Source organism: Melanotaenia boesemani, chromosome 13 (genome assembly GCF_017639745.1).
Source record: "Melanotaenia boesemani isolate fMelBoe1 chromosome 13, fMelBoe1.pri, whole genome shotgun sequence".
Lineage (NCBI taxonomy): Eukaryota > Metazoa > Chordata > Actinopteri > Atheriniformes > Melanotaeniidae > Melanotaenia > Melanotaenia boesemani.
Genome location: NC_055694.1, coordinates 21,374,369 through 21,401,379, shown reverse-complemented (window position 1 = coordinate 21,401,379; position 27,011 = coordinate 21,374,369). Strand labels below are relative to the sequence as shown.

At 37.7% G+C, this 27,011-nt stretch overlaps 1 protein-coding gene across 2 annotated transcripts in view; it reads right to left on the bottom strand.

Moving 5' to 3' along the window:
* sema3bl (sema domain, immunoglobulin domain (Ig), short basic domain, secreted, (semaphorin) 3bl) overlaps positions 1-27,011 on the bottom strand; it is a 69,645-nt gene that overhangs the window by 25,384 nt on the left and 17,250 nt on the right. For both annotated transcript variants that reach the window (XM_042004023.1, XM_042004024.1), the window contains exons 2-4: positions 16,991-17,151; positions 10,049-10,108; positions 1,329-1,448 (exon numbers count right to left, since the gene is read on the bottom strand). In XM_042004023.1, coding sequence (XP_041859957.1) covers positions 1,329-1,448; positions 10,049-10,108; positions 16,991-17,151 — 341 coding nt within the window. The remainder of the gene's footprint in view (positions 1-1,328; positions 1,449-10,048; positions 10,109-16,990; positions 17,152-27,011) is intronic.

The following is a 27,011-nucleotide window of genomic DNA, read 5'->3' as shown; positions in this document are numbered from 1 at the left end:
CAACTTCCTGACAGAAACAGTTAGATGTATGAAGTATGCAAACAAATGTGGTACATACATCAGCATTAACTTGTCAACAACATAATCTTGTAGACATTTACCTATAAATCCAACTATAATATATTTGCAACCATGGCTAAAATCCCTTTATTTAAGAAAGATAAGGATCGTCTCAGTTTCCTCCCCATTTGTGTGTTAAATGCATTTAAAAAAAAAGAAAAAGAAAAAAAAAAAGAAATGGCAAATAATACACAGAATTTAGGATGAACGGTTACCAGCCAATTTCATGTACTTTGCTAAAATCTCAATGGTAGCAACCCCGGCAGATCTGAGGATTCAAACAAGTGACCTATTTTTTATAGCATGTCAGCTTTACCTTGAAATCCAGTGCCACTCATAAAGGATTCTGCACACTTATGTTTTGTGCCTGCAGCCTTCATGTGCATTTTGTAAATGATATAATCCAAAAGCCACACTCAGGCTGACATACTGAGAGATAGACAGCACCACCAAAGAGAACAAGCACTGTGCCATGCACCTAAATCTGTAAGAAGCATTAAAAAATAGTGTGGTGTACTTTGTGTACTTTATATCTGCACACACACACACATTCTCTTAAAAGTTGGCATCCTCCCACTGCACTCACTCATTTCCCTTACAAAAGTCTTTGCCAACATCTAGCCTTTTCCTCTCCTAATGCAAATTTTGACCCCCTCCCGCTGGGCCAGGCATGGCCGCACATTGGGCAACGAGCTGGAAAACTGCCTTGAAACAGAAAGCTACGAGTTTGTCTTAATAGCCCCATTCATTGGTTCTTGTCCTTTAAATGGCTCCAAGAGTGAGGCTCTGCAGAGGGTCCCAAGCTGAGGGGCTGTGAGGAGCACCAGCCTGTGCAGCTGAAAAGATGTATAGAAAGCCTAATACTGTGGCTAAGTAGTTCTAAAGAAAAACTCATGGCAGTGCTGCTTGTTGGCAATGTGTGCTCATATCCCAGCCAGTCTGAGCAGGGTTTTTTTTTTTTTTTAAACCAGTGATGGCACCAGCCACTTTTGTCCCAATAGCTTGGTTTCCTCAGCAGGACCATTTAAAGGCCACCCAGTGGTTACTCACAAAGTTAGATCATCACATATGTACAGTGTCAGTGTTGTGTAATGACACTGTGGAATATTGCTTTTGCATTAATTAAAAGAAAGATATGTAAAGATAGATACTAAAGATACATGCATTTGGGTTCTTATAAATAATGTGATGAAACATGCCCTCTTCTCAAGAAACATGCCGCTAGAGTTCTGTGCATTGGTTCCCCTAAGACATAAACATGTTCTTACCTCCCCTCTGTGCCCCACGTAAATGAAGCCACATATGGGCTGGAAGGCTCCAGTGCCACAGGCCAGCAGGTGAGTGCGGTTGTAAGGCTGCAGGAGACGCACAAAGTTGGCACACTCTGTCTGGAAAACACAGAACCATACAGATTAAAATTCTTCTTTCATATTGCTGTTAGGTCTATAATGTAATTAAGGTGTATTGAGTTCTTGATTTTGGTTCTGAGAGATTAAAAAAAGGCAAAAGTTGCATCTATTGAATGTTTACATTAACAAGAAACTTCTCCCCATGTCTAGAATGAATTAGTCACTGTTACACACAGTAACAAGTGAGCATGATATTGGAGATCCCATGGATGAATCTAATCATACTGTCATCCAAATGCTGATAAGTTCATTTCCATGCTATTGAAGAGAACCAGAATTATTTCTTAACCAGGCTTATTCAACCCACATGTTTTGATGTGGGCCAAGAAGGGCTACGAAAAGAGTTAGTTCAGGTGAAATGCGATAGCTCCCCTTGCAGTACTCATATCTCTGCTTATTTCTATGTCAGCCATCACTGGCACACTGAGGTTGAACAGCAAATGTCACCACATCATGACTGCAGGAACTTCAGTAACAGCAGGAAAGTCCAGCTCTGAGTTTAAGATGTTATAGACATTTCCAAGTTTTGGACATTAAATCTTACTCTTACAACAATGACAATAAATGTGAATTTACTGATGAAAAAGAAAGCAAAATTAAATATAGCCAAAGAAAGATGGGACAACTCACAGTGAAACTAAAACAAGTAAAAAAGGAGACTGAAGAAGACCAGCACACACTCAATGACACACAAGAAAAAAAAAACAAAAGAAATGGTGACTAAGGAAGTATTATGACAATTTTATACTACACAAAGATCCAAAGGAAACAGGTGGCACGACTACTTCCTTTTTACTTTCTGTAACAACACTGGCTTACAGGAACTGTGTTCACCCAGAAGAAAGGGATCAGCTGTTTGTCATTCCAAGAAGTTAACCAGGTCAAAGTCATATATGCACTGTTACCACAGTGTGTGTATGTGTGTGTGGTCCAAGTTACTCATGTTGTGCGGACCTAAATCTGTTTACCCAATATACAGAATGAGTGACTTGTCTTATGGGGATAAAAAGCAAATCTCCATGACATGAATCATTCAGTTTCAGGGTGAAGACATGTTTACGGTTAAAGTAAGGTTAAAATTAGGTGAGTGTTGGTTCTAGATGATATTAGAGTCATCCTCTGGGGAATGAATGCAATACCACGTACTGTGATATGTAGTTCAGCATAGGGGTGTGCACTTAAGAATGAGATCAACTGAATTATATCAATGAGACTTGGTGTGTATATTTGCCTTTTGTTGCATTTGTGTGTCGTCTGTCTGCATCCTGATTCCCACATGTGCACACGAGCTCGACTTGCTGTTTTGACAAGTGGCTGTGTCTTGTAAATCTGTCATTTTGTGTGTGGCCCCTGTCTCTTTCTAACTTGCTGTCAGACCCTCAGCCATTGTTGATCATTTCCTCAAGTGCTTTGGCGACACCGTGGACCTAATGTAAACCACAAAACTGCACTATGACACAAAGTTTACATCATTATATTGCTCTACTATGCTTGTGCCAAACAAAGCCAGGCCAATTGTGCAGAGAAAGACATTTTAAAAAAATTTGATTATTTCTAGATCGTTTCGGGCTTTCTGTTTTTTTATGTTCAATAATTTTAGTCACACTTGTCATGGAATTTATCTCTGGTTAATTGGAAATATCTCCTACGGGGAAGAGTGGACTTTACTTTGTGTCTTTGTCTTTGTGAACAAACTCATAATGTGTTAAATTTCTCTCTCCTCTGTTTCCGTTCTACCACTCGGGGAGTTGTCTTGGAGATCAGTGCGGCCTGGGAGACCAAAGAGAGGAATGAGATGTTGAAAAGAGGAAATATGTCTCTGCTCTCCCACTTTGGGATTTTGGGTTTTACAATTCTGTGTGGTCTTTCTGAGATTAAGTGGCAGCAAAGGGAGTGGTGTTTAGCAGAAAATGAAGTGGTTTGATTACTTAAACACGGGGAGATCTCAGGGAGTAGCTCTTGCCAGGACTAAAAATCACCACATAAATATCTAGGGTCAAGGCAACCTGGTGAAAACAAAAGCTTTCAGTGTTCCTTTAAGTAATCTGTGATTATTAGGGGATGATTGACTGACCACAAACACCACTCCTAGTAATCCATACACACAATTAAAGCATCTAAAGTTGCCCATTCAAGTCATATTTGTGTGTCTTGGGGGGTACATACATTATTACATTAAGCACTATTGTTGCTTCTTCTGAGGTATATGAATCATTACCATAAACAAACAAGAACCCTGCCAAGACCTCTGGCAGCCTCTCAGCCATTACAATTCACCATACTAAGACTGGTTTCCCTTTGAGAATGGTCATATATTTGGAGCATACAACAGGAAGACACTGTTTCTACTAATGGCTCAAGAGTTCAAAAGCAGGTGAAGGCACAACAGCAAAGTCACTTCCCACATGCCAATAAACAGCCAAAAAACAGCCATCCACTGCGAGCTGAGAAGTCCTACCAGGTCTGGTTTATTTCACCTTAATATAACTTTTAAAGTTTAGATGACAAATTCTTTGGCTTTTCTAACAATCATTTATCTGTAAACTGGAAGTGAACTAAATAATAAAGGATTATCACAAAAAAAGTGTTAAGCTTTGTGAAACACAAGCTGGAAAGATTTTCAAAGGATTGAAAATTTCCAGGTTTGAATTGCAGCTTCACTGCAGAGTAAAATGTTGGAACTTCTGCAAACCACAGATTCATAACATCTCAGGGTTTCTGAAATGAAAGAGCCCAGTCTCATTCAGATGCTTAAATAATGCATGAGAGGCGTTTTTTTTAAGTCAAACCATTTTGTTTTTCTTTTTTGTTGCTGTGATTTATTAGTTTTGATGCCAGAATAACATTTTTTGGGATTTAAAACAAATCAAATATAAAGTTGGAAAAACTCAGGGTAAACATAGATTGTGTTTTCCTGCCTTCCTTATGATAAAGGAAGTTTTTTATGAGAAGAAAACTTTGAAATAAAATAGCCTCCAACTTGACAATCTGTACACAGAATTGGTATTTGAAGTCATTAACTCCATCCATCATCAATATTTGATTAGTTTTTTTCCCTTCCTAAACTAGGAAAATATGACCATTCTGTTATTTTCTAAACCCAGTGGTTTGCTATCTGACCTAAATCTGTTTCTTTTTAGGAAATCTACCATGTTTTTCCTTTTGTGTGAGCCTAGTATGTGTGTGATTATCCATGATGGTGTCGTTACACTTGTGCTATATGATACAGTGTCTTTGAGCCTGTTCCAAGTTTCCCTAAGGTATTTCAGCTCTCATCACACACAGGGCTCACACACAGGTCGCCATGATAAAGCTATTCAACCTCCACTGTTCTAACCTCCAAACATCAACTTTGTTAATGAGGAACTTTAGTTAATTTGCAGTTATTTAAACTACATCTTGGTCACACTACTTAGATGTCTTTGTGGATAACCTTGTGTATGATATAGGTCAGATTTGACCAGAATTGCGTAGTCAGCTGGTTGATGTTAACAGCATGTTAACAGAAGGTGATGTTTCTGGAAATCTTTTTAATACATTTGCTCCCTTAGGAGAGAAAGACATCATATCCGCCTGTATTTCTGAATCCCTACCAGGTCATGTGAACTACAAGTTTCTCTAATACACTTACTGTAGGAAATGTTGAATCTGGAAAGGAAGATCACAAAAAAATACAACTGGTACAAAAAAAACAAAAGCATTCTCATTTTAAAAGCTCAACTGTGTGCGCAGTCATTGACATCATCAAGAAACTTTACATGCTATGCCAGGATAGGATGTTAACAGTATGCAGGAATTTTGTCATGTGGATCACTAGTCAGTTAATTAGCAGGGTCCTTTGAGTGTTGTGGTTCAGCTAACATGAAGCTAACAGCAATGTAAATTGTGGCCGTCAAACATGTTTATTTCTCGGTAGAGAAATACAGGTTGAAACAATCAGTATGGATGGAGACACAACCAATGTACTCAGAGTCTTTAATACTAACAGGAAACAAGGAACCAACACAGTCCCACACAGACACAAACAAACATCCAGAAGTCAGTTCAAAGCTGCACAGCTGGATGAACAGACCTAGTTGTGTCTTTGGTCTCTGCAGCTGTTTGATACTAAAATGAGACAGTTTTCTTGGTTGAGTTCAAGGCAGCACAGACAACATTCAGCCATGGCAAGAAACTCATGCATAAACAGAATGAGATGAGTTTACCTAATGTCTACCAATGTTACCAATCAAATACTCAGCTTAGCAAAGAAAATCACAACCATCAACCTGGCTTCCTAGCAAATATAAGAGCTACAAGGATTTTTTTTTCAACATTTACAGCATAATTTTCCTTATTTGTTTGTTTGTTTGTTTATTCATTTAATTTTTTTTATTTGTATATGTCTTTAGACTAAATGTTCATGAATAGAAGGGGAAGTTCATATAAGATTTTTTCTTTTGTCTGTTCCTTTTCAATTTTGTGCTCAAATCCAAGGACCAGGGTTTTAATGTTACCCTTGAAAATAAATAGTGGAGATATAAAACGTCTCAGCTTGAAACACTGATTTGATGAACTCACACGTGCACTGCTAAATATAAAGTAAATACTTTTATGGCTGCAAAATTAGCTTTGATATGCTGGAAGTGCTTAATTTGAGAGATGGTTGCCATCCATATGTGTAAAGATTTATTCTGCCTGGAAAGAATTTCTTCACATTTAAAAAGAAATTTCCACTTTTTCACAGTTCAAAATAAAACCTTCTTTCATTTCTTTCCTTGGCTGAAGGGATGAGAATATTGTATTGAATCTGGCAGAACTCACCACAAATCACAGAAAGAATAAAATAATGAAGTGAGGATGTTTTATCACCAAATGGTCCAAGACACAGTCTGGGCAGACATGGATGCAGTTCTTTACTATGATGCAGCTCCTGTCAAGCTACGAATGATGTTTCCAGCTGATCACATAGATGATGTGATGATGTCAGGAGTCACCGCTGTTAAAAAGATCAACGACTGCATTGTTAGAGAGAGTATGCTGGAGAGGTGGATGGCATTAACTCTCCACTTTCTGCTGCTGGTTCCAATCTTACCCTTCATAAGCCTTTTCTCCTTTCAAGTTCTTCAATTACTCATTTTTCAATGTTATTCCCACTGGCTAATGGTTACATTTAGAAGTTTAAAAATATATGGTTAAGGTTGGAATCCAGAGAGGGGTCCTTCTCATAAGATTTTTCCATGTGAAGTCTTAAACTGACATAAAGACACTGGCAATGATAGCATTGTTGTTAAAGAATAAATCTCAGAACTAACTTTCACTTTCTTTCTTAACATGTAATCACTAAAAGTAGTAAAATTAACACACTTTTAGGGTTCCAAAACTGTGCCTAAATTAACCTTTGCAAATTGAACCATGCATGTTTTGTGTCACTCAGCACTGTCACAATAATTACATTTCACAACGATAACGTGTTAAATCATTTTTAGGAGGCAGGAAGGCTATAAAAGTGACATTACACCACAGACTATCACTGCAGAGAGCTTAGTCAGAGCATCATTTCATCCAACTTTGTACAAGTTTGTTCTGTTCATGTTTCTATTTTGCTGTGTGTCACAGTTATTTGGGCTAAGGAATAAAAAAGTTAAATATCAACAAAGGGTTACATCTTTGCATTTTAAGGCCTGAAAGGTGCCCTTTGCAAAATGATAAGCAAACAACAGCAAATTAAAATGCCATCTCACAATTTTTAAATCTTTATTGTGACTCCACTAATTTGTTCATGTAAATAATTTGTTAAGACATCACATCTCCCTGTATTTATGATTCACTGCTGAGATAATCTGAACCACATTTCATTAATGAGAAAAAATGTATTAAATATGCGTTTCCTTGTGCAACTGGGCTGAAAGATTTCAGGGCTGGCAGAGAGGTTATGAGCTGATCTAATTAGGCCAGTTTCAAGCAGAACATGCAAACAGATGAGGAAGAAAAATGTGTTACCAGCCAGAGCAAGATGGTGCACGTTCAGCTGAAGTCACTGAATGCCTAACCCCCTGCCTGGTATTTATTTGTGTGAACTGTGATTAATGATTGTAGCGGTCACGAGGTTGTGACTCTGGGAGGAAATGGTACCAGTAAAAACATGTTGAAGGTGGTAGGCACTTGTCAGTAAAAGGCTGTGGACTCGCAGACAAAAACTTGGAAGAGAAAAAGATGAAAAGTTCATCCTTTTGTTTTACTTATAATTTTTAATGTCAACACAAACAATCACATATTTCTTATGTTTCTGTTAAAGGAATGCCTACATACTATATCTATGTTTGAAATTACTTTTAATTATTCATTTTCAAGTCTTTGTTTGCATGGATCTCTTTTTTTCCATCATCCCACTGCAACATCAAGGATGCACACGGTCCGGTCAAAAGAAACAAAATAAAAACCTTCCCCCTCTCAACCTTTGTAACCTTTTTGTGTCCTTGTTAAACAGAGCCTCATAATAAATAAATGAGATGTAACACATGTGTTGGTGTGACTTCTTAGTGTTTGAATTAACTGCATTGTAAAGGCTACAGAGCACAGCAGTGATGCATCCAATTTGACACCAAAAAACTCTCAGAAAAAAGCATCTGTGATGAAATGCAGGAAGATGTCTGCAGCTTTACAAAAGCTGACAAACACTTCAGTCTATCTAAATCATTGGACTACGTACACTCTTTATGACTCTTTTGTTACAAGTGAGATAAGGTTACACACAACCTAAGCCTTGTGAAATAATGCTTTGTGCTTCCTCATACAGCAGCGCGCACACATCTAGCATTGTGTGAGCTCTGCGAGCAGCACATAGGAAACACTTAATAAAACTGATATAAGACACCCCAGACACACCTGCCACTTCAAACACATAGAATATATACATACACACAGAAACACAAGTCTAACTTGTTCCAGATGGAAGTGGCTGTCAGAAGTCCTGCTGTAAGCATAAGAAGGTAAAAAAAAACTTACAGTACTTTTTAAACTTACAATAGTATGTATTCATTGTGTGTGTGTGTGTGTGTGTGTGTGTGTGTGTGTGTGTGTGTGTGTGTGTGTGTGTGAATAAGTTTTAAATATTCATGTATTTTAAGGAATATTTAGGCCACTGAAGAATTTCTTCTCTAGCTAGGATTTTTTCTTAAAAAAAGGAAAATAATCAGTACATCAATTAAAAGAAACTTAGTTTTCTTACTTCTTTTGTTTATCCTGCCCATTTCTTTACACTTTCTTCTTTTGTTTCTAATTGAAACCGCTGTTTATTTCCTATTTTATGTTTACATCACTGGAAAGTTCCGATTGAAGAACAAGTTCAGAGAAAAACGCCAACGAAAGTTGAAATGGAAGAATGTGACTCCTGAAAATGACTTGAAGGGTGAACAGGAGGAGGGATGCTGAATGGGCTTAAAGCAGCACAAACATCTTACATGTGGTGACATTAAGATATTAAGGTACTTTTTTTTGTCCCAGTAAGATTCATTAACTTAGCATTAGTTTTAACTTCTGGGGCCTGGCAGAAAAAGCTTTTGGACAAAACAAAGTAGCAGTGCTGACAAGCGCACATTCTGCACAGGATTAAAGAGAAATCCTGCGCGCTCATGTTGCTTTAACAGCCCAGATACCACCATTTATAAGTTCTTTCTGGGATTAATAAAACATTATTATTTTCATTTAATTCTCTCATGTCATTGCATACCCAGGATCTTACTGTGTAGAACAAAGAGTAAAAAACAATGCACACACAGAGACTGACTCAAGCTCTGTCTACTGCCATGGGTAAATGGATATTTTCCCATGTTTTTAAACTCCATAAAATGTCTTACAGTAAAGTCAAAAAAAGAAAAAGCAAAAATGATACTGGACATTTACTGAGACATAAGTAGAGTAAGATTCAAGATTCAGCTGGTGAGCTGCCAATGTCTTTCACCAATTTGACAGGCTGCTGTCATGAGGAAAGCTGTTAGCTCAGAGAGCTGTTCAACAGCACAGCTCAGTCCTTCCACTTATAAAACCTTACAGTTCTGTTAAATTGTTTTTGGCCACACTGTACAGTCAGAGTTCAGGGATCTGGAAACAGAAGCAAGTTTCATAATGCAGACACAGAGACTCAGTTGGTAGAGGAAGGCAAAGGGCAGAAAAAAAATCAAATTAAAACTCAGCAGGCAGACAGGAAATAAGCAACAGTGCTGCTTACAGAGGGGAGGTAGGAAGCAGGAGGCAGGAGCGGGTTAGAAGGCAGGTGATTTCTGAAGAAAAACAACATGATGCCAGTTAGAGAACAGCTGAGGCAAGACAAGACAGGAAAGCATCCAAAACAGAAACACTGGAAACGGGAAAAGAATGAGCATGCGAGGTGTGTCCAGAGCAACTGTGAGAGCAGCAACAGGGTGGATGGGAAAACACAAGTAAACACAAAGAAGCGGAGTTGAAACATTTTAGACTTTGGCAGTTTTGTGAGTTGTGCAGATGTTTCACCTCTCGGTTAAGGGCTTTAAATGCTTTATCTAAATCAGTTTCCTGTTAAATAAATAACCCCCAATCAATCCCAAGTGTCAAAGGCTTACCTGCTCCTTCCCTGTCTGAACGCATTCTTCTCTGTTGCCAGGTAATGGGGGCCAGTAGATCTAGGAAAAATCAAAGGAAGGGGGAAAAAAAAGAGGTAACAAAGGGAGGAGAAGAAAAAGAATGAGTTGATTAATGACCTTATAACCATAAAATTATGCAAACACCCATCTTTTTCAGCCATGGTGGAAAATGTAATTGCTTTGAGGGAGCCGAACAAGTTTTATGGGATGCAAGCAAAACATCACAATCAGCCTCGATGTCATTAAATGTGAATTATTCTCTTGAAAAATGCAGCTTTTTCAGAATTTAGAAGCAAACCGAACAAAGCAGATCCTCCACCCATGATGAAACAAAGCTGCAATACAAGCAGCCAAAGACTGAACGGCTGGCTGGTAAAGCTGAACCCTTGTTTGAAACAATGCAGATGTTATTACTCCAGCCTCATGTCCAACAGCACTCTCTCACTGACCGACTTATACAGCTGTAGTCCACACAGCTGATGTTTATCGTTTATGTGAGATATAAATTCCTTTTAAAAAGACATTAAATTGTAATCCTATCACTCATTTCAATTAGTTTTTCTTTATCTTTTGCAATCTTCTTGTTTTTATATGAATTAAAAGTTTATCCTTATTTATTGTCAATTTTTTCCCCTTATTGAGTCATGTGATTGTCTCTTTCTATATAAAAAAAAACTTCTGAATGAAATTTTTTTTTTGTGCCAAAACTGTGAGGAAAAATAGAAATTTGCCCAGAGATAAGAAGCATAAATATGAGTATTATTTCAAGACCATATGGATCTCTTAAAAAGGAAAGAAAGAAAGAAAGAGAAAAGAAAAGAAAAGAAAACATAAAAATTAAATGTTAAATTCAAGTTGAGATCCAAGATTGTCTGATCAGGAGTCCCTCAAAGGCTTCCTCTTGTTTTAGCATCTCAAATAACTATGAAATTAAAAGTGGACCTGTGACAATGACGTTAGTTATCAAAGTGCTTTCTGATGATAACGTGCAAGGAAAGTGCCTTTGATGAAGAAAACCCAAGTCAGAGTCTGTTGTGCTTCAGTGGCGTAGGAAAATAGTTGTTTCGTGCAGACTACTGAAGACAATAAGTCTTTGTCTGGTTTGGTAGGAAACTGCCTTTGTTTTGGCTGATCCGGGGGAGGGCACATGGTCCAGGCTTGCATTACCGTGTGTCGCTGTGTTCAGTGTGTGTATGAAGACTATGTGCATGTAGCTATAGGGATATTAAAGACAGTATAAATAAGAGGCAGTAAAGTGCATTGTTGGCTCAAAACCCAGCCACAGTTTTTGTCTTGTAGGCATCACATGGATTTCTTGTCAGCAGTAAAAGTGGAAGACAGATTATATCTCTTCTGTCATAAATCTGGAGTCATCACAGCCTGCCTGGCTGTGTAAATCAGGATGACTGAAAACTGGCTCCCACAGTTGCAAACACAGTTACTTTAACTTAAACTTCTTCATGCATAAATAATGTAACACTGAAGAGCAAGAAACTAACTTCATTAGTGTAACAATGTGGTGAGTAAATATACTTAATCTGAGCAAATTCATTCTGAGTAAAATTTTTGTTTGTGAAATAAAATGCAGTGGAAGAAAAAAAGACTGTGGGAAACTATTGATTTAACAGACCTGCTATAAAGAAGACTGACAAATTAAAGGAAAAACCTCAACCCTTGATCCCATAAGTGGGGGGATCGTGAAGGTAAATCAATGAAATGTTGCTCTGATTGATCATCTTCCTACCCTGATAAGAGTTGTCTCTTCCTTAATGACAGCGCATCCATCCATCGGCAGATCTTTGAACACCTGTAACGTGGGAGATTTTGGACCGACAGCTTTCTCCAGTACCCGAGTATTATTAAAATAACAAATAAGGGAATGGGTTTGAATGAGATGGTGCTCAATTCCTCCAGATGAGTTCCAGAGACGTTCCAGGATCAATGGAAAAATACACTGAAGCTGTTCTGTTGGCATAGCTAATTAATTCCTCACAGAGATATTTTATGTATATGTATGTGTAGCTTATTATGGCCTGATATATGTTTAAAAGAATTAAGTAGAAAAATGATAATTTGCTCTTTTACTGGAGGAAATGCTCTGGAGTATTAATAGGTTGGGATTTCCCTGCTGGCAGCTGGTCCTGGCCAGGAAATAGTCACGTACATAATCCTGCAGAGGTGAGAATTAGATAGACTTTTTAATTAAAAACAACAAAAAGATAGAGGTTATTAATTCATGTAAATTTGGCTCTGATCATAGAATGTAGTCCACTAATCGCAGAATTTGATCTCCAAACCTGACAAATGACATTAATGGCAGCTGCTGCAAGTTCTGTATGAGTGTATGAGGTAACTAAGCCACTAAGGTAATATATAAAAATAAAAAAAAAAAACTAAAAGCTATTTATTCACATTGCATTTTGGTTTTCAATTGTAATCTCTGAGACATAATTTGTTACCAAAACCAGTTCTTAGACTTTTGTATCCAGCCAAACTGAAGAAGTCTATATATTTAGAAGGAAACATAACAGAAACCAAATCATGATTTCCATCTGTGACATGAGGATGCTTTGCATACTATCATTCAGCCCAAAACCTTCTTGTGAGTCCAGTGCAGTTATTGTGAGGATATTCATTCCAAAAAAGTTGCCTCAGTGTTTTTCAACCCAGCCAACAGTTGTGCTGCACCTGGATGTGATTGGGATTTTTGTTGTTTTTTTTTTCTTTTAGCATAGAAACATAGTTTTAAGGAGACTGGGACAGAAGTTTGGCAGTTTGCTGTAGACATGAAAATAGTCAGAAGCTCCTTTCATAAAGGGCTGACCAAACCAAGAAAACTTGCTGTAACAGCAGCTACAAACAAGAAAAGGGAAACCAGAAGGGTGTGAGTTCACTAAAACCTACAAAGACAAGAATGATCTTTTTTTGACAACAAACTTTATGAGTCAGTATCAGTTTGATGATACCCTGGTACTCAAAGATGGATGTCAGGAAAAAACTAAACTTCAAAGAGCCTATAATGTAAGAAACTGCTTTGCTGTGTATTACATGTAATTTGATGCTTCTTAATTAGTCATTTTAAGCTAATATCATATCAGTTGACTTTTTATTAAATAGGCTAACAGCTTCTTGGTTGATTTGTGGGGATGTTTGTCTATAACGTTAATGATCTAACACACAGATGTGGCCAAAAAAGCAGACAACTTTAAAAAAGCACATTATTTATCTTTTGTCCATACTTACTAATGGGGATATGATAATGAGAAAATAGCAAGGGAGATATTGGAGCTGTTCATCTTTATGTTTTGACTGAATATCTATTTTCTCTTTTTTTTTAATTAAGAAATTGTTGTAAAAGGTGAAATGATATTGTTTACTACTATTACTACTAACAGTCTTTCTATAAGTATCATATTGATCCAGGTGTGGTCAGTCTTCAACTCATGTGTTTCCAAACACGTCTGCAATTACTGTACATTGCAAGATAGGGTGAAATTATAATTCAAAACATGTAACTGTTTCTTGAATAATTGCTTGTGTACAAGCTGAATTCCAACAGTAGAGCTCTATCAGAAACAACAGTGCATTTCATGCCTGACTGAAATGAACATACAAATTATTCCCAGCCTTAAACTTGGCTTTATGTGTCTCTGCAGCCATTTCTTTGGCATGATTCTCGACCTATTATTAATGTGTGTGTCGAAAGGCCTGCCTCACACAAACTCTGACTTCAGCTGACTTGGCATGCCTGCGTGATACTGATATACTACAAACCTTGCAGACCAACGTGTCACCCTCTGTTCATCCTTCTGTTTAACTATTTTATTATGCCACCGCGACTGGAAAAAGTACTGTTTAATTTTGTTTGCCCTCAAACATAATATGTTTTTGATATTTTTGTTTGTTTTTTTCAAATAAAAACAGTGTTAATTTAAACTGCAAAGAAAAGAAAGATCACTCATTCACAAAACTCTCTTTTTACTTCAAATTAAACTTTTAAATGCATCTGTAAATAAACAAGATCATCTACAGGAACAGTAGTTCCAGAAACAGCAATCAAACAGTCAGCCATGGTCACGGTCACACTGCAATCATTAAATGCAGTCCTAAATGGATCATAGATCCTGCACACTACTTTCTACTTTAAAGACAAGTTGAAGAATGACTTGAAACAGCTGCCTGATGTTTGGAAAATCCTGTTTACATGTAGAATATCACAAACTCTTTTAATGTCAAATTAATTCAGAACTTAACTCAAATTACAAAACTTTAATCAAATTTGCATTATGACTTGGTGTAGGATACAAAAACAAAATAAAGGCAGATTTCCTTGATACAAACATCCATTTTATACCCTTAAAACTTGGTCAAAGAATCTTTAAGAAGTGGCCCCCCCTAAGAAAAAGTTTAAATTTCAGCACACACTCTGCTTTTATCAACACATCACTTCTAACAGTGTATTCTTTTCAGGCCAGAGGGATTACTCTGGAGTTAAGCAATGTTAAGTAAGCTGGGCTAAATGCCATCTGCAGAGTCACCAAAGCAGCACATCTCGATTTAATATAAGTAACCAAACACTGGAAAAAATAAACCTCTTGTCTGAATGTGATGACACTTATTAAACGTCTGTGACAGCAAATCACATCTCCAGGCCAAAAAAATGGAAACTGAACATTTCATATAGAATAACCAAAGATAGGTAATAAAATACCAATAAACTGTGTTTATTCTTCAGTATGACAAAGGTGAAGCATTTTCTGTCATTGTATGAAAAGATTTCCATACAAACATACAAAACATTTCTTCATCCACCCGGTGGACTCTGTGACATGTATCCAAGTAGATCCTTGTCTTTCGAACTACAGCTTGCTTCAGTTGCGACAATCTCGGTCAGATTGTAAGAGGGAAGGCTGACAAATTAGGTTTGAATGCCAGGTAAAAATATTTTAAGTTTGAGCTAAAGAACTAGAGTAAGGTGTTATAGATCAAAGACTGGCAGTGATTTTTTTTAACATTTTTTCATAATTAATCACATTATTTAATTAACATTATTAATGTTTTTTAATTCTTGCTCACTGGTGCTGAATACGTGGCGAAATCACATGCAGAAGCATCACTTGCCAACAGTCAAATGCTTGGGGCCCAGAGCCAGAGGGGGTTGTGTGAGGGCCGACCAACTTTGACTCACTGCTGAGCAGTGACAATGTGGAGTGTTTGCAATGACATTTGATCAGAGCAGAACTCCAAAGCAGCTTCACACGGCTTTAAATTCATCCTGCTAACTTTTTACCTTTAACTTTGTAAAGCCTGAATTTTCATCTTTCTTTATCAAAAATATTTTATTATGTTACATTAATATTTAAGGCGAGATTTATAAGAAATATGTTAACTGTTACTGTGTAAAAAGAATATCGCAGCTAAAGGGTGTTTATTTGTTTAAAATTTGTAAACTAAAAGTTACTGAATTTTAATGCGATTATCACAAAAATTTCACACAATTAATCATAATTAAAAATTTAAATCGTTGTCCAGCACTAGTAATAATGTAAATAAAATCCAAAGTATCTTGAGGCTAAAATTTTACTAAATAATGCAGGGATCACCTACGATGCTCACTGCTTTTCAGCAAGGAAAGTTGGCATAGCAACAATATAATTCTTTATTAATAACTGATGAAGATACTCCATTAACATATTTATGGCCACTAAAAGGCTGTTCTTGACTAAGCTGAGTTAATGATGGCTGTTTCTGACAGAAACAGCAAACTGCTGTATCACTAAGCATTGCATGTAATCATAACTTGACATACAATGAAGAACCTGAGACACAAGTGGAAAAAAGAAGCAAACAAGGTGGTTGACATTTGACTTTCTATGTTGTCCTTTTCCCCATGTATACCTTGGCTTCTTGTCATAGAGCCTCTGATCTGTCACAAGTACACACATCCTCATACACACTGCTGATCTTTGCAAAAGACCAGCGCATACTGGGATTTTCAGTTTTACAGTTATTTCTATTCACAACAAACTAATTTAATGGAACAGCGTGTGCTGGCTGCCCTACTATAAAGTACATATACTCTTATGAATACATGTAGTGTTTAGAGCATAAAAAAAAAAATCTTGTTTAAATTTAAAACCCACACATTTCCCCATTGAAAGAGTATTCCAACAAAAACTTACTTAAACAACATATTTTCTGAATTTTACTGCACAATAATTCACCTTTCATTTGTCTCTTGTGTTGCTCTGACACTGTCTCATTGTGTTTAACAATCCTCCCTGATAAAAGCATGTACATGTACAGCAAAGCAAATTAAAAGCACCTGTAGACTGACTGATTAAGAGAATCTGCACTGTTAAGAGAAGTTCCTGCTTTAGGAAGGACACAAATATTTTGGCAAAGGAAGAGAGACATAACATTTGACAGAGGTTGAGACGATAAGGTCCCTGATTATAGAGCAAGACCTGGTGGTGCAAACAGATATATTGTACTTAGGACAAGTGAAGCACAGAGACTATTGGCTGCGAGTCACAACTTAACTTCATATATTATTCCACGTTTATTTTCTAAGTTTTCTTAACTAATGATGAATGTGCCGTAGTTTAAAATGACATCTGTTTATGTTTGACCCCTATATTAATGCCTGGTTTATAACAGAAAGCACTTAAACAGATGTTCTGCAGAGGCAGAATTTTGCAAAAATAAAAAAATAAAAAAAAAAAACAAAACAGGAACATTTGTCATATATATTGCACAGACTGAAACTACTCACAGTTTAAATGTTATATACTCATCTTAAATGCTAATCAAGATGGCAGGATAACTAATATTTTACTGTACATTATTTACTGCAGCAGAACACAAGACATAAAAAAACAGATCTTGACAGAAACTATTTATTGTGTCCAGAAAGCTCACCTCCTTGTATTCACTGCTGAGTGGACCCAGAGTAAGAGAGTAAAGGACGTCTTTCCCTCCCAGGAACAGCCGGTCACGGTATTCATCCAGAAAGACAGCACTAAGAGAGAGCTGACCATGATGACCGCTGAAGATGGATGACCTGTTCGTGGACAGCAAGTCTACAAAGAGAGAGAAGAAACAGATGAGCAGTGGCATCCAAAAAAACATTTTTTTAGTTGCCTTGGCCAGAGTTTTGCATCCATACATGATAGCCCAGTGAAGATGCTTACTTTCCATCAAAATTCACAATTTCTTGAAAGAAATTCAACCTCTTTTCATGCTGTCATTCCCCTGTTTGTAACACAAATATGCACTATGTTGTTAGGAAGAAACATGAGCACATCCATCGTCTAAAGTCCTCAGTCTTAGTTTTGAGGCTGGAAGGTTAAGTAACCGACTCTCACATAAGTCCCAGATGGCTCATTTATATCTGTTTATAGAACTGGACTAATGGATGAGGCATCTGTCTATTAAAGTCAAACGCATACTTAAACAAGTCAAATGAATCAAGCAGGGCCACAAAGAACCAGTCCCAGAATAGGATCTGCCGCTGCAGATTGTTGCCACACCTAAAACCTGCATTACCCTACCAGTATGGGTGGTATATTATTTGTCCAAAATATTGTGTCTCATCCACAAAAAGTTATTTTGGAGCCTGATAAGATCGGTCTTCTTGTGATCGCGGTATAGAAGAAACCAGCTGCTTTGCAACATAGATAACTATCCTATGGGAATCTAGATGTGACATTGTATTTGTCCCCAAACATGTACCTGTTAGTGGTGTTAATATGTTCCTCTAGCAATAGCTGAAGAACAAAAACAAGAACAGGAAATGGTCAACTGTGATCTGTTTTGGGTGATTAATCTTTTATAGAATGTAGCAAAAGCAGGCACTGATTTATATCCCCCCCAAAAAAACCAACAACATAGAAGTAACAATCTGGCAACAGCCTCTAAAGCAAAGGATGATGCAGCCGCTCTGCAGGAGGGGTGGGGAGCGGGTTGAATTCAAGTTCAGTTACACACGGGGTGTCTTCTCACAAAAAGTACATCCACCAATGCAGAAACATAACAGCAGGCCCACTGTTTCTCAGTCTCTCACAACTTACACTGTTTCACACTAACACGTTTGCCTCTCTTACTTTCATCTTGGTTTTTTGTCTTGTTTCTAAATCTTTTTCCATGTTTTTTTTTTTCGTCAAGATGAAGAAAAATGTGTCTTTGAGAAGATGTCACTGGTATGCCAAGCTCCCGATAGACAAGTCATTGAGCTGAATCGGCTTTCTGCCTATCTCTCATCACTCATCCATCACACTTTTTCCTCACTCAGCCCCATACACACAAACCAACATGCAGATGCAAACACACACACATGGTGAGAAAGAACTTTGAGTCACTCACCACTGAGCAAGGGTATTGACAGAGTGAAGCACAAGGGCCCCACGACACCTTGTCCATCACCAGGGGCCTTCCAGACTTATACACATTTGATCTGTTTTTATTAGAGATTTCCATTTCCCACATTCATAAGCTTCCACGCGGGCCAGAATAGTTCCAACTTAGGTAATAAGTGAGGATTATTTTCTTTATTCGGTTATCAGACATATGCTTGTTTTAGATTACCGACCTGTCTAAAACCCCCTCAGTCTTACAGATTCCAGCCCACAGCAAGGACTTGCAGGGTAAAGTGGGTAAAGCTGACGCATAGACGAATGCTTCAATGTTTAACAGTGTAATACATTTCCCCCAAACTTCAGCTGAAGCTAAATTGTTGCCTTTGAGAAGTTAAAACGACAGGTTAAAATTAGTTATATAAATAACATGGATTGCAAATGATAAATTAAATGTGTTTGGTAGATCATTTAGAATAATGGAAAATCACACAATCAAACTTCTTTCTTTTGGCACTGTCATCAGGCTCACACGACACAAAACCAAACACTGTCAAACATGCTCATTATCAGTGCAATGGGATATAAATCAAGTAATCTGCTGCTGCATTGTTGTTTGAATATCCAGAACTTTATCTGCTTCTTTTCTGTTATGTCTTTTACTACAGCCCAATCAAAACCAGGATGATCCAGAAAGTAAAAAGTTGTAAAACTCAGCTGAGGTCTGTAAATATTGAAACCTATTAAATCAATCAATCAATCAATCAAAACTTTATTTATAAAGCGCCTTTCGTACAGGATTGTGGCTCAAAGCGCCTTACATTTAAAAACATTCCCGTCCAATCACCCTCACCCCCCAACTCCCATACAGGCACACACACTCCTTCAGCCTAGAATAATTCAAAGTACATGATGCCAGGTGCAGATGGACAAATGAGGAAACCTCATCAGTAGGGGATCCATCTGCACCAAGGGTGGGACAGTATTCTGCCAAGTTTCTGCAACTGCAGGGACACAGGAGCACGGCGGCCCGGGGAGACCTGGCTGAGACACCAGCCCCCACCGCCAAGACGTACGTCCCACCGCACCGATCAGCCACAGCCGGACACCACCCCCAGTACAGACGGACCCCCGTAGAGGAAACACTGGAAGGATCCAGAAACAATAAAAGGCAGTAAAAGAGCATTCAGTGTATAAAACGTCAGAAGTAATAAAACCAAATATTACGAAGCTAATTAATACTTAAATAACTGAATATCAACTAAAAGCTAAGCTGAATAGATGGGTCTTCAACCGAGTCTTAAAAACATGAATGTTCTCTGCAACCCTGAGGTCCTCCGGCAGACTGTTCCACAGGTGAGGGCCGCGCCACTGGAACGACGCCTCCCCGTGGGTGTGTGTCCTGACCCTAGGAATGACTAAAAGTCTACTGCCGGAGGACCGCAGGGATCGCGAGGGTTCATAGGGTAAAGCAGATCTGAGAGATAAGAAGGTCCAAGACCATTAAGACATTTAAAAACTAATAAAATGACCTTAAAATCGATCCTGAAGCACACAGGGAGCCAATGCAGTGATCGTAAAATGGGTGTAATATGGGCCCGCCTTCTGGTCTTTGTCAGGACACGTGCTGCTGAATTCTGAAGAAGTTGTAAACCTGAGATGGTTTTTTGGGGAAGACCAGAAAGCAGGGCATTACAATAGTCAATACGACTTGTGATAAAAGCATGCATAAGCGTCTCTGTGTTGGCCCGGGAGAGAATTGGGCGCACTCTGGCAATGTTTTTTAAATGATAAAAACCTATTTTGGTAATATTCTTAATATGGGGAATAAAAGTCAGCTCAGAGTCAAAAATCACGCCCAAGTTTTTTACTTGTGAAGATGGATTAAAAGACAATGATTGTAGTTTAGGTAAAAGTTTCTCTCTCTGGGCCTCAGGACCGATGACTAAAAACTCAGTTTTGGCCTGGTTAAGCTGGAGAAAGTTTTCTGCCATCCAGGATTTGATGTCCAAAATACAGTTAAAAAGAGCATCCATTGGCCTTGAGTCATCAGGAGACACGGAGATGTACAGCTGGGTGTCATCAGCATAGCTATGAAAGTTGACCCCATGTCTCCTGATGACCCCGCCAAGAGGGAGCATGTATAGATTAAAAAGCACTGGGCCCAAAACCGAACCCTGGGGCACACCACATGTGATCTCCCGGACCCTAGAGGAGTAGGTGTCCATGCTTACCATAAATGTCCTGTCTGTGAGGTATGAGGTGAACCACTTGTGAACTGTACCAGAGAGGCCGAGCTGCTTTAATCCAGATAAAAGAATAGTGTGGTCAACGGTATCAAAAGCAGCACTTAGATCCAGGAGAACCAACACTGTTGTCTTCCCTAAGTCATAATTTAATCTAAGATCATTTAAAATCTTAGAAAGGGCCGTCTCTGTGCTGTGGTTCACCCTAAACCCAGACTGAAATTTCTCAAGGACATTCTGTGTGTTTAAAAAATCAGCGAGCTGAATAAAAACTAGTTTCTCTAAAATTTTACTTAAAAATGGTAAGTTGGACACTGGTCTAAAGTTATTAAGGTCATTAAAATCCAAACCGCCCTTCTTCAGCAGGGGCCTCACCACAGCTCCTTTAAAGGCAGCAGGGAAGACCCCCGTCTGAAGAGAGCAGTTCATAATGTTTAAAAGCTCGTCTCTAAAAGATGCATAAAATGACTTAAAAAACGAAGTTGGGATTGGGTCCAAAAGACATGTGGTAGGCCTCACTGAGGAGAAAACCTTATCAAGTGTCACAGCGTTAACCAGGGCAAAACTGTCCAGTGTTTCCTCCGGTAAAGGCAGACACTCAGATGTATTTAAAATAATGTTATTTTGAAAGGATAAAATATCACGTCTTATAGTGTCTACCTTACCCACGAAGTGGTCTGCAAACTCCTCGCATAGAGCATGTGTTGGGTTAAAATTGGATATAATGGAATCTGGATTTAAGATATTATCTATTGTTGAAAAGAGGATTTTGGGGTTGTTTTTATGGTTACTGATTATTTTTGAAAAGTAATTATCTCGTGCATTCCTAAGGGCGTTATTGTATATTTTTTGTTGATCTTTGTAAATTTGATAATTTATTGTTATTTTGTTTTTTCTCCATCTCCTCTCAGCCATCCTGCATTTCCTCTTAATTTTCTTCAGTTCCTCATTCCTCCATGGGGCTATAGGTTTAGTATAAATGGATGTAGTTTTTTGTGGGGCAAGAATGTTGAGGGCTGACTGAAGTCTACTGTTAAAATTTATATGTATATATATAAATGTCAAGAAAATCCTCCATGGACATGACAGGGACAGTTTTATAAGAAAAACTTGGCATACAAAACTTTGAACCTGCTGAAAAATAATGAGGAGATACATAAAATAAGAAAGCATCAGGGATATTCTGTAAGGAGAGAGGACGTTAGGCAAAGTTGGAAAAAGAAGGAAAACAATGTGGCTTTTCAGTGCTGGTAAGAGTCAGAAAATAATGAGTGGGAAGAGGAATATGCAGGGAAAGCAGCAGAGTGTAATGGTGGATATGTTGGGACTGACAGGGTGAGTAAAAAATACAATGCAACACAGAGTGGATGAGCACCTGTACTCCTGCACATTAGATGTGTGGCATTACTTTATGTCTGTGTTCATATTAAATGCTGTATTTTCTCCAAATAATTTCTCAGAGTTTGAACGTATTCAGTTGTGTGGTTTTGAAAGTAAATATTTGTGCAAATATGCAGGCTTTGTGGAATTTTTTTCAATCTTACAATTTGTACTGGCAGGTTTGAAAGTTCACTGACAAACATAAATTATTCATGAGCACTCCTACACTGGCATTTGAGGCCCATAGAGGGTTCATGCCTCCGAATATTACTCAATGCAGAAGCATTTATGGAGCAAAACCACAGAAGCTAGACAAAGTATTATAATAAACTGTTTAAATAAATATGTTCCTGCAGTTATTGCGTGTTAGGTAATTTAATACACTGATTATTAAATTTTATTTCAGTTTAAACAGAATATAATGTCAAATATACCTTGACCACCCCTGGTTAAACATTTGGGTTGTTTATATAATTTCCTTTTAATGTTAGAACCATGGTTGAAAGTTGGTGCTCTTCTAGGCTCAAAAGCTCAAAGTATTCAGTCCAAGGTTACTGTAGTCACAGTGGTAAAAATTCATACTTTACAAACGATAGAAATAAATAAGCCGTCAAAAATGTTGAGGAATTACCAGATTCTATTTAAGGAGCTGCAAATTATAGCACTTCCACATTAGCTTTATGCTACAACCCCACTGACTGCTGTTTGGTAGGGACAAATAGTTTGGCAAGAAGGTGGATTGAGCATTTTCGTAGTATTATTTATCAGTAGAACTTGCAGATACCGTTACACCATCTTTAGCTAACTGTCAGCCTCCACAAGCTTAACTCTGTCCAAGCAGCTCTGAGCCCCCTGATGACCTCCAACCTGAGAGTGAGTGATGAAAACTTACAAGTGTCACAAGGTTGTGGTTAAGGGCGGACCCAAACACTGACAGCAGGCGAGACAGGCAGATTTAGAGCTGGAGATACTTTAGTGACACGTACAAAAAAAAAAACACTGAAACCCAGGAAGTCCAAATCAGTCCAAACAAACACCCAACAGAGATTCAAATGAAGATGTGAGAGCTACGACAAACAGGCAGAAAGACAAGGAAACACCAGGGTGAATGTTTTCACTGCAGGATGTTAATCACAAGTTAACAACAGGTAACTCAGAGCTGATGTGAAAAGCATGAAGTCAAACTCAACAGATTACACAAAGAAAATACAAGCATTTTTGGAATTAAACAAGAAGCAAAATGAGCTAAAATACAGAATACAAAAAGCAAGAGTGGAACACAACAAAACCTGCCACCAATGACAACAAGAGTGACTGTGTGTGTATCTTTGCTGTGTGAGCTTTGAGCAGATAATGTAGGTGCTGGTTGAGATCTAATGCTCACAACACACCTCTTTGTTTTGACAGTAAAGATTGTGGAGGATAGAAACTGTGTAGTTACTGTCTTGCGTGGTTTGTTTGTGCTGTCAAACATGAAAATGAATTTAAAGTGAGTAAAGGAAAAAACAAAAGACAATTTTCTTTTGTATAAACTAAATCTTGAAAATATGGGTCATCTTATTTCATCTTCTGTCTAATGACAGTTTTCTTTCTATATAATTAATCAGTATGCCAAACCACAAATTGCCTACATGCCACATTTTTAAAGGATCTTTAAGGAGAATTTACACTTATTAAACTCTGACAGCAGGAGAGCATATTTGGAATATACACTTTATTTGCTTGTTGAAACAATATTGTACATAATAGTAATTGTACTTGACCTTTATATAACAAGAAAGTCTATTCCAAAAATGATACACCTGTGGCATAAAAGTCCCTTAAAGGCCAAATCTAAATCTAAAAATGCATCAAGCAGATGACACAGACCTGAAGAGGCACAAAGAATCCAGTCAATTCTCAAAATAAGACTTCCTGTGCAGATTCTTCAGCCTTACAGTTTTCTTTCTTTTATTTTTTTCTTTGAGGACAACTTAAGGAAAGAGACAGCTGTAAGAACTAGATGTCAGGACTTTGATGAGTGATTGGCCTATTACTGGATGAGCAAACCCCAAAACTGTGTGTTAAAAAAAGGCCAATGACATAATTCTCAGGTTTGTCTTTGTTTTGGACAACAGTCATATACCAGTCAGTAGAAAACTTTATTATTTAATAATTAACATAGTGGGTATTGACAGCCTATGTCTACTTTGACACTTGAAATTAGTGCTGGGATAAAGCAGGCTCCTCCAGTTGCATCTGAGTGGTAAAGGCCCATTAGCTGGTTAAATGCATTTGCAGATTTGCACAAATCATTTACTCACCATGTTTGCCAATTAGATCCAGTTGCCTGTATATACAGTATTTATCTATTCTCCTCTGAAAAGCTCAAGGTTTATAACTAGCTTGATAGAATTAGTTCCACTGAGTTTGCCTCTTCACATATACAAACAATCTCAGACCTATAAGCAGATTCCTGTTTGATGCCTCTTTTTCCTCCTTTCTGCCTTTAAATCTCATGAATTACTAACATGTATTCACAAATTTTCCTCAAAGCAAAACAGAAATGCAAGCACATAAATATTACAGCACACAGAGACAGTAAGACATGCTCAAACAGAGAGGAAAGGTAAGGTAACAGCTTCCATCTGTGGCTTGTTATCGCTCCTGCAGCTCATCGCCTCACTGTGGAAATCACACCAGCAGCTCACCTCTCACCCAACCTCTTTCTCTCCTGCTGGCTATCCATCTGCACCTCTCTTCCATCTATCTGTTGAACCTCTGTCTACTCTCCACCATGCTCTGCCAATTCATCTTTAATGCCTTCATTGCTTATTTTTCCTCTTTTGAAATCACATCTAAATAGCATATCTTCAGGTTCATTTCTCGTCTATCTGTCTTATTCTCTGTCTCCCCTTTTGCAACTTGATCTTTCTCCTTTATGTCTCTTTTTATCCATCTTGTGCCCACAGACCATGCATAGCATCCATGGCATAACATCTGTCTCCAATGTGTATCGCCTCCCTAAAGGCAGTCAGTCGATGCTGCACCGACAAGCAGCAAACATGCCAAACCAAAGTGACACGTCGAACAGTATCTGGTTTCATTGTGCCAAACCTCAGCTATCACATCAAGCAGTCGCTGCAACTACAAAGATGCAATAATTTAGTTTGAGGTTTGTTTGCACTGTCGGGATCTGCTTAGTTGGGCTGTCTTGGTGTCTGTCAAATCTTGGGGTAAGATGTGGACTTTGAACTCTAATTCAATGCTGCTGTTTGCCCAATTTGCTTCATGTGGGAGCTTGCATGCTTCCCCCACTCACAAAAGAACCAATGAAATGTAATCACACTTCTACATAAAAATTCAGAGACCACTGTGATAAAATGACATGTGATGAAAGACATGAAGAAACGACTATAACTACTCGAAAACATTTTAAGTTTGCGTCCAGCAAGAGGATATGAAATGTTGTCTCAGCAAACTTTTATCCGTGTTTTTTTCTATCTTTTTTTGTCTTTTTTGTGTAGAGTTTTTGTATTGTATTTGTTAGTGTAGGTGCCAGAATACACACGCTTTAGCATTTCTACCTACCTTACATCACATTAAATGATGAATGTAAATGGTAAGAGAACAAACACTTACTTTGCAACTTTTTCCTTTTTTTTTTTAGATCTTTTCAGGGTTCTGCAAAGCACTTTATATTTGTTAGTCATTTACCCTTTCATACAAACACTCACACAGTACTTGTCAAATGTATGCACTCTAATACTCTAATACAGTATAATAAGCAATGCTTTTCATTACTCATAGCTTATCATTCTATCGTCAGTGCCATGCACATTGGTGTGAATGAAAAAAAAAGTACTTTATAAAATCCAGAAAAAGTTATTTAAGTTATTTATGAGTGTGGACCATGTCATTCCATGACGTCGGCAGTGATGCTGGGGATTGAACTGCTAATTTTCCAGTGAGAAAATCAGTATTCCACCAGCTGAGCCACAGTCACCCCTGATGTCTGTCTGTATGTGTCCAGGTTGGACTCTTTTTGTTACCCAGTCTTTACTAGAAGATTAATGGATGAATAATGTGCTTGAGCACCCATAATGCTGCCAACATGGAGATGTCTTTAAAGGAATGGTAAGTATACTCACACTGTGGGTTGCCCAGCAACCACAAGAGCATTAGGAAGAATAATGGAATGAAAATTTTAGACACCCTTAAAATTTTAATAATAGTAAAATGAGTAAAAGGCAACCTGATATAAACAAGGCATGCTGGTAAAAAGTTAACGTTTCTTAATAGTTTAAGTAAGATAGTTTTTTTAATTGCATCATTTTTGTAATTTGAAACCATTATGGCAAACAACTCAGGACAAAAGTTTGGCACCCTACATAGTCAGTTCCTTTAGCAAACACAGCTTATGAACACAGCTTTCTGTAGCCAGTTAAAAGCCTTTTACTTCCTGTTTAAGGGTTACCACCTTTTTTTTCCTAAAAATCTTTTTGTTCTGTAAGAAACAGGAGTCATTTAGTCTGTACTGCCTTTTGAGGTCTATCCACACATTTTTTAACAATGTTTATGTTGTAAACCATGAGAAATAAAATCCTAATCTTGTGCCTCTTAGGATATTTTGTGGATTTTGAGTCAAATTTAGGATGGTTATTTGGTTGTGGAAGCGATCTTTCTTTTAATCTTCAACTATTTTCTTTCTTTGTGAATTTGTTGTTATTTCATTAAATAAATTCATCCTTTGAACAGTAAATTGTCTCCTGCGCCATTGGCTGGCCAAAGTATAATTAATTCAGCACCTATTTTTGACATTAAAGCGGTGCTCTTTTCATCAGATCTTTTCATGTTTAATCCTTTAATGCTTGTGGCCAAAAAGTCCTGCTGTAGCTTTATCAGTTCATGCCTTTAGTTGCTTCAAACTCCACTGAGCTTATTTAGCTATTCATTTTTAAAAATGTTCAAACCAGATTTTGT